The 13,234-nt window shown below is 39.8% G+C and overlaps 1 protein-coding gene across 5 annotated transcripts; it reads right to left on the bottom strand.

The window, feature by feature from the left end:
• Positions 1–321: 321 nt before the first annotated feature.
• CCNL1 (cyclin L1) lies at positions 322–13,096 on the bottom strand. 5 transcript variants are annotated; one of them, XM_014945942.1, is made up of 11 exons: positions 12,976–13,092; positions 10,939–11,087; positions 6,526–6,646; positions 5,867–5,931; positions 4,940–5,643; positions 4,437–4,536; positions 4,194–4,298; positions 3,787–3,928; positions 2,327–2,438; positions 2,084–2,182; positions 322–1,133 (listed from the first exon to the last, which is right to left on the bottom strand). In XM_014945942.1, the coding sequence occupies exons 6-11, from the start codon at positions 4,527–4,529 to the stop codon at positions 785–787; spliced, it is 900 nt and encodes a 299-aa protein (XP_014801428.1). In that variant the 5' UTR covers positions 4,530–4,536; positions 4,940–5,643; positions 5,867–5,931; positions 6,526–6,646; positions 10,939–11,087; positions 12,976–13,092; the 3' UTR covers positions 322–784. The 5 variants fall into 5 exon arrangements, with proteins under 5 accessions (XP_014801428.1, XP_014801429.1, XP_014801425.1 ...); XM_014945943.1 differs by having other exon boundaries at positions 5,630–5,643; XM_014945939.1 differs by lacking the exon at positions 4,940–5,643 and having other exon boundaries at positions 11,015–11,087; positions 12,976–13,096.
• Between the last annotated feature and the right edge of the window lie 138 nt (positions 13,097–13,234).

The following is a 13,234-nucleotide window of genomic DNA, read 5'->3' as shown; positions in this document are numbered from 1 at the left end:
AGGAGAGACCCTACTGCCCCTCCCCAGGGGCAGCGACAGGAAAGCTGGGCACCAGCAGCCCTTCACAGCTCCTTCAGCTTCCCCACCTCAGCTGCTCATCCCACCAAACTTCAGAGAGGTCCCTGCTCGTTTCTCCCAAACCCCAGCATGGCCCAGGCTTCCCAGTCTTCTCTCAGAAGGACAACAGCTTATAAAGCTTTCCCAGTCTCTCATTTGCCATGGTATCACATCAATATCCCACACATCCCATCAACCTGCAACACCCAAAGTGATGGCATTTCAGAAAAGTAACTTCAGTTTCAATATATGTGAGACCCAACAGGCAGTAAAAAAAAAAAGCTTTATATTTTATTTCTTGTAAAAATCTTTTAACACATGCAGACTAAAACCAGTGTAAGAAAGTATCCACCATCGTTTAAACAAATAACTATACTTAAATATAAGTGTCTGCAATTGACTTGTATAAAAATAAGGTACATTTTGCCTTTTTACAGAAATCCATTCTCCAGTTCTTATATCAATAAACAATACACAACCCTAATACATACAATTTAACCTGATCGTTGTTTCCCACCAATCTGATACTGCTAAGGTATTATGTGCAAAAGTTGGTAACAGTTTCTTTCCCAAAAGAAAAAAAAAAAGAAATCTTCTACACGTTTTAGAAAAATTAGATATTGGGTTTAAATTAATCAAATCCTAATCGGTTCCATTGTTCTCAAAGAAAGAGTCCATTTACTGTGGTATGTACAGGCTTAGCCAGAGCCCGGGGCAGGAGCAAACCTCAGCGCCGGTGCCTGCCGTGTCCCGAGCGGCCGCTGCCGTGGTGCTTGCCCTTGTGAGACCTCTCGAAGGAGCGGGACCTCTCCCGCCTGTCCCTGTGGTGTCCCCGCTCGTGCCTGTGCTTCTTGGCAGCCTCGGAATGATCCCGGGATTTGCTCTGCGAACGCGAACGAGATTTTTTCCTTTTGTGACCGTGTCTATTGGCGCTCTTCAGCTCCTCCCGGCTGTGCTTGGCCTTCAGGTGCGGGGAGCCGTGGTTGTGGTGTCGGCGAGGGCTGCCGCTGTGGCTGCGCGACCGGCTTCTCGACCGGGAGCTGTACGTCCCAGACAGGCTCCGCCTATTATTGTAGCTTACACACAAGTGTTACAAGTTAAAACATTTCTTCCACGCAGAAGAAAATAAATAATAATTAAAAAAAATAAACCAATGCTTAGGAACTTTTAAGTTACTGGAAGAAACCAGAAACTCTCTCTCCCACAAGATAACTGATGAATGACAGTGACCTTCCCAGAACGTTCCTTTGAAAACAAAAAGCCCAAATGCAGCACCTTTCACAGAAGATTCTGTCAAGAATCTTCCCCTCAACCTCAGATTGCAAATTGGTTATTGCTTTTTTTCCTTCAATGACCCAACAGTCAACAGTACTCATGGGAACACCGCAATGAGAACCAGGTTGGCATTTTCCAACTTAGATATCAGTCTGAAGATTCTTTAAAAAAAATAAATATCTCTATATAACCCACCAGCAGCTATGACTGCATCACCCTGCACAGTTCCCCCTCCTCCCCAGTCAGGGTACTGAAGAGCCAGACAGTGCCTCATGCACCACCGGCAGAAGATCCATTCTGCCAGGCATTGGAAGAGCTGCAACACCTGAAACTGGCACCTGTGACACTTCTCACCACTTCAAAGCGGACCAAGTTCCCAGAGACTGCTCCCATTTGTAACGGATTCATTGTCAACATCATCCGAGAGGGTATGACTACCTTGCACTCGCTCACCACGCACAGGCAGGGTAAGGATACCATTAAGCTTTCATGTAACACCAAAGCTTTTACAGTTTCAACTATTAACGGGTGTTACCAACAGAACTGCTTCATGTCAAGAATGGAGAACCCACATCTCACACCTCTGCTGGCCAGCGGGTAGAAGCCTGCACTAAGCACTTAGAAGCTTCTTGGAGTGACCCCACTTCTTAGCACTGAAAAGCCCTGCTGAAATGCTATTTATGATGAAAAAGACAACGTTGCCAAAAACCCCTGCAAACCCCCACTGACCAAACAGAAACCCGGTACTTACTGCCGCCTGGGTGTGTGAGACCGAGACCGTGACTTTGTTCTCGACCTGGACCGACTGGCACTTCTGCTGCTCCTGCTTCTCTTGCTTTCTTTTCTCATGCTTGGGAGGAAAAACAAACAAGGACAGGGTTACACTTCTGAGGTACTCGTTACTGCCATGAAGTAGCTCAGAAGTAGTCCACTCCAGTTGAAGAAACCGCTTTTACAGAAGTCTTCTCTTCACCAGGAAGAGATTGTTACCTACCCGTTGTAAGGGCTCTTGGAAGCCTGCTGCCTCTCTTCTGGCTCTTTTTTAACAGTTTTGGTATTCAGAGATACTGGAGACTTCTCTTCAGTTTTTACTTCTCTTGGGGAAGCTAAGAATTAAATTTAAATTCAAAATTAGATATTTTATTTACTCTCTGTAGTAGACATATTGTATCCATTATACACCTTTACCAGCATTGGAACAAGATGTAAATATGAACTCATTCCATCTTTCCATTTGCAGCACACTCCTAGAGGAGAGCACTGGAGTGAGATGCTCCCAGGGCGATGCACAGTTCAAAGCCAGCAGCCGGTGGGAGGGGAGAAGAACACTGTGACCTTCAAGGCAAGCAGCCAGGCTCCTTTGAGGTTTCACCCACCAGGGACCAAGTGGTACAAAATAAAAGCTGCCCTTGTGACCCACGAGTATGTAACTTAAATTGTTACCTTGAGAGTTAATTTCCAATACTATAGAAAGAATTAAGACTGAACAGCAAAATTACCTACTTAATTTCTGTAATATTTGTACCACTAATATAAAACCCCCACTTCTTCAGTTGAGAAGTCAATCTGTCTCTACAGAGAGCCCATACAGCCCAGAGATGGATTCACCTTCTCGTGGACGGGCTGCTAAGCACAAGTGATGCATTTCTACCTGGCTACTGGAAGTTAAGGCAGAGGTGCTGCGTTAGGACTTACCCTGCAGCTTCCTCTAAAACTCCAGGAAGGCAGAAGGGCCTGTGCTTTACCCATCATCACTGGACCAATGGTCATCACAGCTTTAAATTTTGTTGGTAGTTTACAGATCACTAGCAGCGTTAAGAGGTAAACGCACCAAGATAAAACTGACTGCTCTTTGTATCATTAGAGTTCAGACAGATTTATTGGCTGGTTCAGGATATGCATGACAACAATTTGTTCACCCTAACGCCAAGACAGCGCTGTGACCTTCCCTTCTCCATTTCCTGACCACAAGCTGTCTTCCTTCACTGCACTTGCACAGTTGACAACTACATTAAAAAAAAAAAAAGGCAGAGAAAGCAATTTTCAGAAATACCTGCTGCAAAAGGAACCATGAAGGCTACTGTGACACCCCTCCTAACAGATTAAAAACAGAGGGTCTCTCTTCACAACACAGTAATATAAAAACTGTTGGGTGTAGACATTTTCATAATATAATTATCTCAAGGGTGCCTGTTATTAATGTATCACTCTCCCATCTGTGGAAGTATGAAATAAAGCATCCCATTTCCCTCTAATCTGCTATTTCAAGGTATTGACATTGATTTTAAAATTTGTCTTTTTTAAAAACATTTGTTTTGCTTCTGTGAGAAAACCTTAATTATCTCACATCTCAAGAAGCAAACCTACTTCTTTTTTTTTTTTAACACCTTGGGACACAGATTAAGATGACTTATCAAATACTGCAATGCAAGCTGCCATTCAGAGAACACTTACATGGTTTGGAGGCAGGAGAAAAGCCACCCAGTGTTGAGAGTGCTGGAGTTCCATCAGGATTTAAGCCTTTTGCCTTCAGTTTAGCTTCCTGTAGTGCCATTTTCCTCTTTTCTACTTCTTTATCCAAGAATTCATAATTGGGCTGTTAAAGTAACAATGCAGTAAGAAGTTGAACTAACATAATTCATATTTTAATCTAATTTCTGAAAAATACTCCATAATCTTTTACTCGTAGGTCCAGTAATGTGACTAACTTCCATGACTTGTTCTCACACTTCCCTTAGAGAAGCCACACAGCAAAGCCTTTCCAATTAGTAAATGTGTGCACAGGGGCTCCAAACACACTTGGACAACCATGACACAGCTCAAGCTGAACTGCATAGGAAAAAGAAAGGTCTCAAAGTTACCTTCTTTCTGGTATAGAGCTTAAGAGTTGTTAAACATATCTCCTGAATCTCCTCTTCTGTGGTGCCAAAGAGCAAGAACCAGTGAGGACGGGTAGGCAGTGGAATCTGAAAATAAAACAACCAAAAGCTTAGTAAGAGGGGTTACAGGCCAGGCTTTCATTTCAAATATTATTTATTAATTTTCTTGAAACTAAATTACTAGCAGTAAAAGGGAATGCTAACTAAAGACACAGGAATACTCACCTGCAGTGCTCTAGCAGCAAGATAAATGCAAGCACATGCTATCGTCTCTGGCTGGAAGCGAACAAACACGTTTGTTCGAAGGCTGTCATTCATGTAATTCCTTAAAAAAAAAAAATTATGAAAGGTTGGATCTCAGGTTTACATATTCTTATTTAGAGGATAACAATACTGGAGACTCAATTGACTTTATTATTTTTTCTGTAATTATATTAAAAACTTGGTTTCTTTCCAATTATTGCATTTAATGTTTACATTTGTTACTTCTGTACCAAAGTTTGCACCCCTGCCATTGTTTTGAAACCCCAATGCAAGTAGTAGTATGTAATGGCTACTTCCTAGGTAGGCACAGTAAGTTACACCATGAAGTGTCCACTGAGTTAACAGTCTAAAAAGTACTTTTCATCTGTCCAGCTGTTTGCTTTAAACACCAATGTTCTTGTATTCAAAAATCAATATGCTTAAAACTCAAATACAAGCATAAGCATGGTATATTTTTAACCTACCATTTTCCAGAGGCTAGATGCAACCTATAAAATTCATAAAACACTGCATTTAAATCCTACGTGTGCCTCGAGTCACATTAACTTCATCCAGAGAGAGAAGCATCCCATTTGCTCAGAGTGTTGGAAAAAGACCTGTAAGTTAGTAACGGGTCTCGCACTTCACTATGGTCCACCATGGTGGCACTGCCAAGCAACACATGCCAAGAGATACATTTAAACAGCAGAGACCTCCATCGATTTCTAAGTTACTGAGCTACAGGAAAGAAACGAACAGCAGTCAGTAAGTATTGACTCTACAGAAAACCATGCCCAATATGGCTTTTAAGTGAACATGCTGCATGCACTGTCATTTTTATATTTTTTTTTTTTTAAACTCAAGTTTAGCCAAACGCTAAATCAACTAAATGAATGTCGGCAGAAAGTCTACCCCGTGTGTCCTTTAAATACACTACAGTATACAGCAGCTAGGCAACAAAAACATTTAGAAACATTTTTAACAGTTACTTCTAAAAGCAAATATACAAATCCTTTTGACACCCAGACAGAACTAGAAGATGCTGCCCGATGGATATGGACCACTTCAGTGAATCTCGGATGAGCTTGCACTGGGTTGGCTGGAGAGAAGGGCAGCCAAACAGGCCATCCCCAGGTCATGGGCTGAGGTGCAGAGGGCAGAGCTCTATGACTTACCATCATGGACTACCCTTTAATTAAAGAGTAGAAAAAAGAACAAAGTTAAATTGAGTTCTCCATTACTATACTGGAATCAAGCCATGAAAATAGTAAGCAGAAACAAGCACTAAAATATTTTAAAATATGTATTTGTGTAATAACTTACATCTCATTGCTTTGTCATATGGATCATCAGGCTTGTTATTTCTGCTACTATTTTCCTGGCTAGGAAAAGAATGGAAAATAACAACTTACCAGGCTGTCTGTACCAGGGTTTGATTACGCTCACATTCTAGGACTTGTAAATACATAACAATGATCTGAAGAATAAGTGGGGGGGAAAAAAAAAACAAAACACACAACTCTTAGTTTTAACATATAAAGCAACAGTAAGAAAGTAACTACGTATAATCAAACAGTATTCCAGAACAATGGTATCTCCTCCTTTTCTAAGCATACACTGCAAGCTCACACCTCTGGAACAAGACATGCACTGGAACAGGCTGCCCAGGGAAGTGGTGGTCTCCTCTGGAGACATTCAAAACCCGCCTGGACAAGTTCCTGTGCAACCTGCTATAGGTGGACCCGTTTTGGCTGGGGGGTTGGACCAGATGATCTTCAGAAGTCCCTTCCAACCCCATATGATTCTATGTCATCCAACCATGTTCAGATAATTATTAGTTTTCTATGATTTTCAAAACTAGCCACCTTCAACATTCCCAAAGGAAGCAATTTGTACCAAAGTCAATACGACTATTTGCCCAAGCACTCTGGCAAAAGCATTCATGATAACTATTAAGAAATAAAGAGAAGAAATCAGGTAATTTTTACACCTGTGTTTCTCATCCCACAGCTGGCAATGATGTCATCAAGGTAGGACAATATTTGCAATTACATTATTTCTAATAACTCACCTTATGCGGATGCTTGACATGAACACAAAATCCCAACTCCTTCAGTACCCTCCTTTCTGCTTTGATTACTTGATTTTTGGTGTTTATGTAGTTCTGATCAAGTATCAGGGGGCTTGGAGTCCTATAGTTTGCAAGAAATAAAATCAAAACTGTTTTGCATATCCAAAAATAGCGTCATCTCTGTTTTCCCTTCCAACCAACTAATGGCAACAGAAACCTGTTTTCAACTCCTGCAAGCAAGTTTAAGCATTAATCTTGTGCTGTCCAAGTTTAGATAAACTAGTTTAGTTTCTGCTTTTGACTAGCTACAGATTAGATGGCCAAGATAAAAACACTCCTCTGCTACTGTGTATGCACACTACACTGGTCTAGCCTCTGGAATAAAAGTCAACTTTGTGATGAAGATCTCAAGGAACCTTTACACTTCATGATAGAGACAGGGGAAGGAATGTGATACAACTACCTTTTCTAGGCAGGACATCAAAGCAAAAGCTAGAGCAGTGGTACTTTTACTGATATTACAGTATTAAGCTCATGCTTTAGAAATTGCAGTTTCCTATGCAGTGGAAGACAAGATTATTCAACATCTTCAGAGAACAAGGCACCCCTGCTACTGTGATATACAAAAAGTCTAATAAAGCAAAGAATTTAACCTCTGAAATTGCGACAGATCTGCCTGTGATGCTGCACCCACTAATCGGTGTGTATCATGTCACTTCTGCTATTTGCATTTGCAGAACAAGAGCTCATTTCAAAGAAAAATTCCTAAGTCTAGCACTATGAAGTCCCAATTCCTTCCAAATTCAACACCTGAACTCTGCAAAGCATTTTTTAAAAACGAAAATAACTTGCTGCATGCTTTATGCACAAGTGTCACACTCCATTTTGTATTCTTTTCTTCGTCTGTGCTTTGACTTGACCTTTCAACATTCCACATTGTATATTTTAATCCACTTCCTCCTAGAGACAGACCAACTTTTCCCTCTTTGTAATATGCCTCACGTATTCCACATGCTTTCCAACGCAGAAGAATATTTTTGCAACTAGTTACGCTCTAATAAACCACAGTCTGTTTACGTGACAAACCTAGTACACCCCAAGCTCTGGTGACAAATTTATTTTACATTACCTTCAAAAGAAAAAAAAAAAAGTAATGCGAAGTGGATTCAAAATACAGCTTCTGTTTTATCAAAGTATATTCCCTACCAACTTGTCTCTTTTGATTCCATGCAAGTTCAACAAATGGATCAGAATTCTCTTCTCTGAGAGGTCACAGAGTAGAAAAAACACCCACAGCCCCTAGCTTTCCACCCCAGGAAGAATAGGTCAATTAAATTACATGGCTAGCTGACATGCTTCCCAACTTCAAAAATCCACAATTTATACTAAGACTTCTGCAGTCACCTGGAAGGACACTTATTACCATTAGTCAAAGGATACAACAAGCTACATCCACTTCACTCATAAAAGCATCAAGTTGTATAACCACACACTTGAAGAGTAAGCTCTCCCTGCTCCTCCCAAGGGGCTGAGAAACAGGTCCCAGGAGGTTTGAAATTAAGTACTGCAGCTTCTTGGCGCCAGGAAGGAGCTAGAATTCAAGTACAAGTCTTACTACTTCCGTCTCCTAAAAAAAATGCAATGTTTTCCACATCACATATAAGTAACTTTTCCAGTTAAGGGTTACTCTCACTCATCAGGGCAAGTTTACAAAGTTTGTGATTTCAGCTACTCTGAATATAATGCAGTCAGAGTATATTTGTTTGTTGGTGTTTTTTTTTTTTCATAAGTTAACTAGAAAAGCTTTTAAAGCTTCTTTAAGGTAACCACTTCAATAGAGAGGCTACGGTTTTGTCTGAACACTTAAAACACTACAAAGGCTGTCTGAACACAATGTTCTTGAGTTGGGAGACTGGAAGAATCAAGTTAAAGTTCTTCCAGTCAGTGAAAGTGACTCACTTCCCATCAATTTCAACTATACTTGGTTTTATAATAGCATCTGTTCCAATACTGCTTTATATAATTTTATCTAGAGATCACTGGCATTAATAGGATCTCCAAGGCATCATTCAGAGCGAGTTCAAGTGCCTGAACTCAAGCTCAGCATATCTTCTTCACAAAATACTTCTCAGAGGTGACAAATTGGGGATGAAGCAGTTAGAATAGCTATGAATTCCAGTCTAAAAAAAAAAAAAAAAAATCAACAGCAGGACAACATGACTGCATGAAATCATCAAATAGCCTGCCATAGGACTGCTATCTTCCAGATGTCTTTGCCTTCTCTGAAAGCTACATAAGAAAGTCAGCATTATGAAAACACAATAAGGCAGCCAGAAGTGCAACAGGAAAGACTGTGAGCCTTACTGCATTTTAACTTTTCACTGTCCTTCACTTCCTTTCACTGTCCTGGGCCGTAGAATCAGCACAAACAGTTCATGCTGTGGTTGTACATGTTCAACAGCAAAGCGACAGCAAATTCAAAATTAAGACACTCAAGTGTGCTTTACTCTGTTGTCCCACGTTACTCCAGTCACTTACGATACAGAAGTTCTAGAGATCCAAGCAAGCCATGAAAACCATCATTTTATCCAGACAGCATTTCCAGAAACAGAAACACAAATGCAGCCTTTTATCCCCTTACGCAAAAATAAAAATCTGCAGAAGACTTTATAGCACCTTCTTACTGGCAAAAGTCTGGTAAATGTTAATATAGTGAGGAACCTATTTCAGTACTTTTGCCATAAGCTCCAAAGCCTTGGTATACACAATTATTTAGAAGTTGGAAACTTCAGAGATTTCCCTCTGGAAAACTTAAGCTTTCTTACTGAGAAAAGAAAAAAGGGGAATATTGCTACTGCTGTTGCTGCACTTATTTTTCAGTCCAAGTAGTAATCATTTTAGTTCCAAGTAACAAACCAGAGAAAAATAATTTATAAGCTTATATATAAAATATAAGCTTCAAGCCCTATATAGCCAAGTAGTATTACAAATTATTACTCGAATCTGTTCTTAGAGATGAGCACTAGAGCTCCAGGCATGACTTTAGACGTAAGAATAGAGAGCAAACCATGCCCATCCTGGTAAGTCAACCCCACACTTAAGTCATGAAACTTTATCAGGATTTAGAGATTGCGTAACAACCCAAAAGGTTAACACACACTAATGTGTTTGTAATGATAAATAAATTATAAATATCCTTTTTAAAATCCCTCTGACAAAAAGGAAACCTAAGTTCTCGACACAACTACAGCTTCATTTGATGTAATATTAAAATTTTTGTCTTTGGCATATCTAATACTTTAGAGGAGAAGTGCCCTGCTTGTAGTTTTGCTCATAATACAGAAAGTACTTCTGACAAGTACAGCATAACATCAGCACCTCATTTCAAACCAGATCTTTCTTATGCCAGGCAATATGAGAGAAAAGTAAGTGGGTTCTGTATTTGTCTCCAACATTGTAAATACAAGCATTGTAGATTTATAGAACAGTTTGAAGAACACTAAATAGTGTGTATTATTAATACAGGCCACTTCCAACACAACTGCATGAACCTGTCTGCTGCAACAGAAGTGAAGAATAGCCCACTGAGCATCTCAAACCAACATTTGTGAGATTACATGACAGGAATCACATTTGGTGCCAGTCTCATAAGGACTTTCTGCAGCTTTCAGGCACATTTAAGATAAATAAAATCAACTTCAAACTACATTCTACATGTTAAACAACAGTTGCACTTTGCTCAGAACACAGATGTTTCGGTAGACAATTTTTTAAAACGCAGTATTTATATGAGCTTTTCTCCATGCACACAAACATTTTTACATGCAGTACTACATGACATATGCTTGTGAAAGATTCAGAAGAAAATATGCTTGCCCAAAACACTTTAGCTTTTTCTTACTTCTCAGTATTAGCAATACCACCTGGCAGTAACTCAGTTGACTAAATCTTACAACAAGAAAATTCCAATGCAATTCCCAATTCTGCAAACACATACGCATAAGGAACTGCTTACATTTATATAAAATAGCTTTACAAATTCAAGATTTCTGTATCCTTGTGAAGGCATGTTTTACTACGTATTCAAACTGCAATTATACAGAGCCAGAAAGTGGAACTAAGAACCCAAAGCTGTTTAAGAAAGAAAGAAAGCCTACTCAAACTACTCAAAACTTCATGTGCAGGTTAAGAGCTTCAGTTAACAGAAATACTAGACTAGAGGCAAAAAAGAAAGTACAGCAGCCTAACTGTTTCAGTTCTGGGTTGTGTGTGAGAAACTAACTACAGCCTAAGTGTTAGCTTCAGATTAAAAAAAAAAAAAGATTAAGCTAGTATTCTAAAAACCTGGACAGCAAAGAAAAAAGCTTATAACAAGATACAGGAGTTCTTCCAAATGGTTCACCAGCGGCCAACCTGTTAGTCCCCCGATTCCAGTGACCTATTCTCAGAGCACTGGCTTCTCCTTGGGGATTTTCGATACTTCACTCACTGTTGCCATGACGACAGCTTCATCTTTATGTACCACTCCACATCACCCAGGCTTTGGTAAATGTAGCTGGTCGCTGTATAGTCGGTTGCAAGGGAAAAAAGAGTTGAAGTTAATAACGTGTACAGATATCATGTAATTGTAATCTTGTAAAAAGTACAGAAAAATGTTTACATCCTGCTTGTTAAAAAAAAAAAGAAGGTAAGCCTGAATGTCAGACTTCAGCATCTTTAAGATTAATTTCATGCAGATTCACTCAGAATCTCAGAGTAACAATACCCATCTCTCCAGAAAATAATGGGTAGAAGTGCACGATTTCTCTTGACATGATGCATTTTAGACACCATGTTACATGCACAAGTGACATTCTGATTTGGAACAGGCTAGCTGCAAAGATTTAAGTTCACAGGTTAAGTTCAGTTTCTCTGATCCTCCGCACAACACAAAGAAACACCTAATTTGTATTCTTATTGCAAAGAAAAGCATTGCATGTGATTAATTAGCCTTCACTGTCTGGATCAAGGCCAAGATATTAAGAATCACTGAACCAGCTTCAATAATTCCAATAACCAGACTCCCTTATCATAACTGTGGTAAGAAGCAATACCACTGAATTCATATTCGGCATAACCTCACAAAACTCTCTCAGGGCCACAAGGAATAACAACATTTAAAAAAAAAAACAACAACAAAGCTAAGTCCTAAAGTAGAACACCAAATCATTCTTATTGAAAGCTAGCTAGGAAAACATAGGCACGAGGCACTAAAAGCAACTTTTAGATGCCACAGAAGCATAACCAGGATAAAGACACCAAGAAACAGCTGGCTTCCCTAAGGGGTTTCTGCTATACTTCTCAGAAAAGGTTACACAACACCCAAGTTTAAACTCCTGCTGTAACCTGGTGCTACAAAGCAGAAAAATGAAAGTGTGAATTTAAGAATCTAGCTGAAAACAAAATCCTTTTGTAACTATGGGATTACCTTACACTGTAAGCAATCGGCCACTAAAAGTAAAGCTACTTCATCACAGCTGACGTCTCCAATTTCACAGACTACAACACTGCTGCATGACAGAGTTAAAGAAATTTTGCGTTTAATAGCAACTTAGAAAACTCCTTCCCTTCAACCATTCCTTGTTCCTTCCATCCAGTTAATTTGCTTTACACGAGAACATACATCACTTTACACACAAAAAAGCGGTATTAGGCACTCACAACTGAGAGCAGCTCTACAACTTAGCAGACAATTATCCAGATCTGCACACAGATCGGGTAAGCTTGCACTTCAACTTCACCAACACAAGCACACGGTACCATGAAAAACACAAGTCTCACTTTTTGCAATTAAAGATGCCTTCAGCTTCCAAGACTCAATTACACAGTCCTTGTTGAAGCGGTGTCATTAAAGCTGCAAACACTGTAGGCCAAACCATACTTTTTTTCAGATGCCTTCTAAAATTGCTTTTCCTAAAAGGTAATACTATCACCACTCAGAAAAGTTCAGCTTTCATCCTTTGTTAACTAATACTTGATTAGCACCACAACCACACTGGGATGGCTACATGCTAACAAGAGAAAAACATTAAGACTACTGAACGTGGTTAAAAGTCTGGAGAATATACAGCAACCCACTAACTGGCTACTCAGACCTAAAACTACCTTTCAGGAACTACAAGACATCAAAAATAAATTAGCAGAAGACCTAAAACTACAACCATGGACCTAAAACTAGAACCAATACTTATGACTTGTAGCTATACAAATGATGAAAACGAGTCTACCAAGTCATCATAAGTAACGGTAGAAGAAGTCAGCATTGAACTGTACTGCCTACATAGCAGCCAATGAGCACTCCCTGCTCAATTTTAGGTCGTTGAGCTTAGCCTGCAAAAACACTGTGAATTGAAAACTGCAGTGTACATTAGTGAGAACAGATGCTTATGTTCATAACGAAGCTAATCTTACCTTTTTGCTCGTAACTGACGCAAATGATGAAACACGTTGATCACGTCCCTTATACGACGAGGTGCCTCTTCGATTTTCGACGCAAGATTGATGCAGGCCATAGCAACAATCTGAAAGGAAGCCCGTTTCCGTAAGAAAATTACTTTTACTCCCGATAAGGCTAGAATTACACAACTAAAAAACACCCCGTGGCCAAAAGGCTCGTAGAGAGCAGTCTGTTTGGCGTGTGGCTGGCCAAATCCACCGGTCGCCAACAACA

This window comes from Calidris pugnax, unplaced genomic scaffold (assembly GCF_001431845.1).
Source record: "Calidris pugnax isolate Ruff unplaced genomic scaffold, ASM143184v1 scaffold111, whole genome shotgun sequence".
NCBI classification, from domain to species: Eukaryota; Metazoa; Chordata; class Aves; order Charadriiformes; family Scolopacidae; genus Calidris; species Calidris pugnax.
The sequence above is the reverse complement of the archived record's forward strand: the minus strand, read 5'-3'. Positions and strand labels throughout refer to the sequence as shown.

What these genes read in the sequence shown, in the direction of transcription:
- CCNL1 (XM_014945939.1), bottom strand. Translation starts at nt 11,037, where the DNA reads ATGAAGCTGTCGTCATGGCAACA. An exon ending in AAGCTGTCGTCATGGCAACA is followed by an intron (nt 6,647 to 11,014) that starts GTGAGTGAAGTA and finishes TGCAAACTATAG; the next exon opens with GACTCCAAGCCCCCTGATAC. An exon ending in TCCAAGAGCCCTTACAACGG is followed by an intron (nt 2,183 to 2,326) that starts GTAGGTAACAAT and finishes TTTCCTCCCAAG; the next exon opens with CATGAGAAAAGAAAGCAAGA.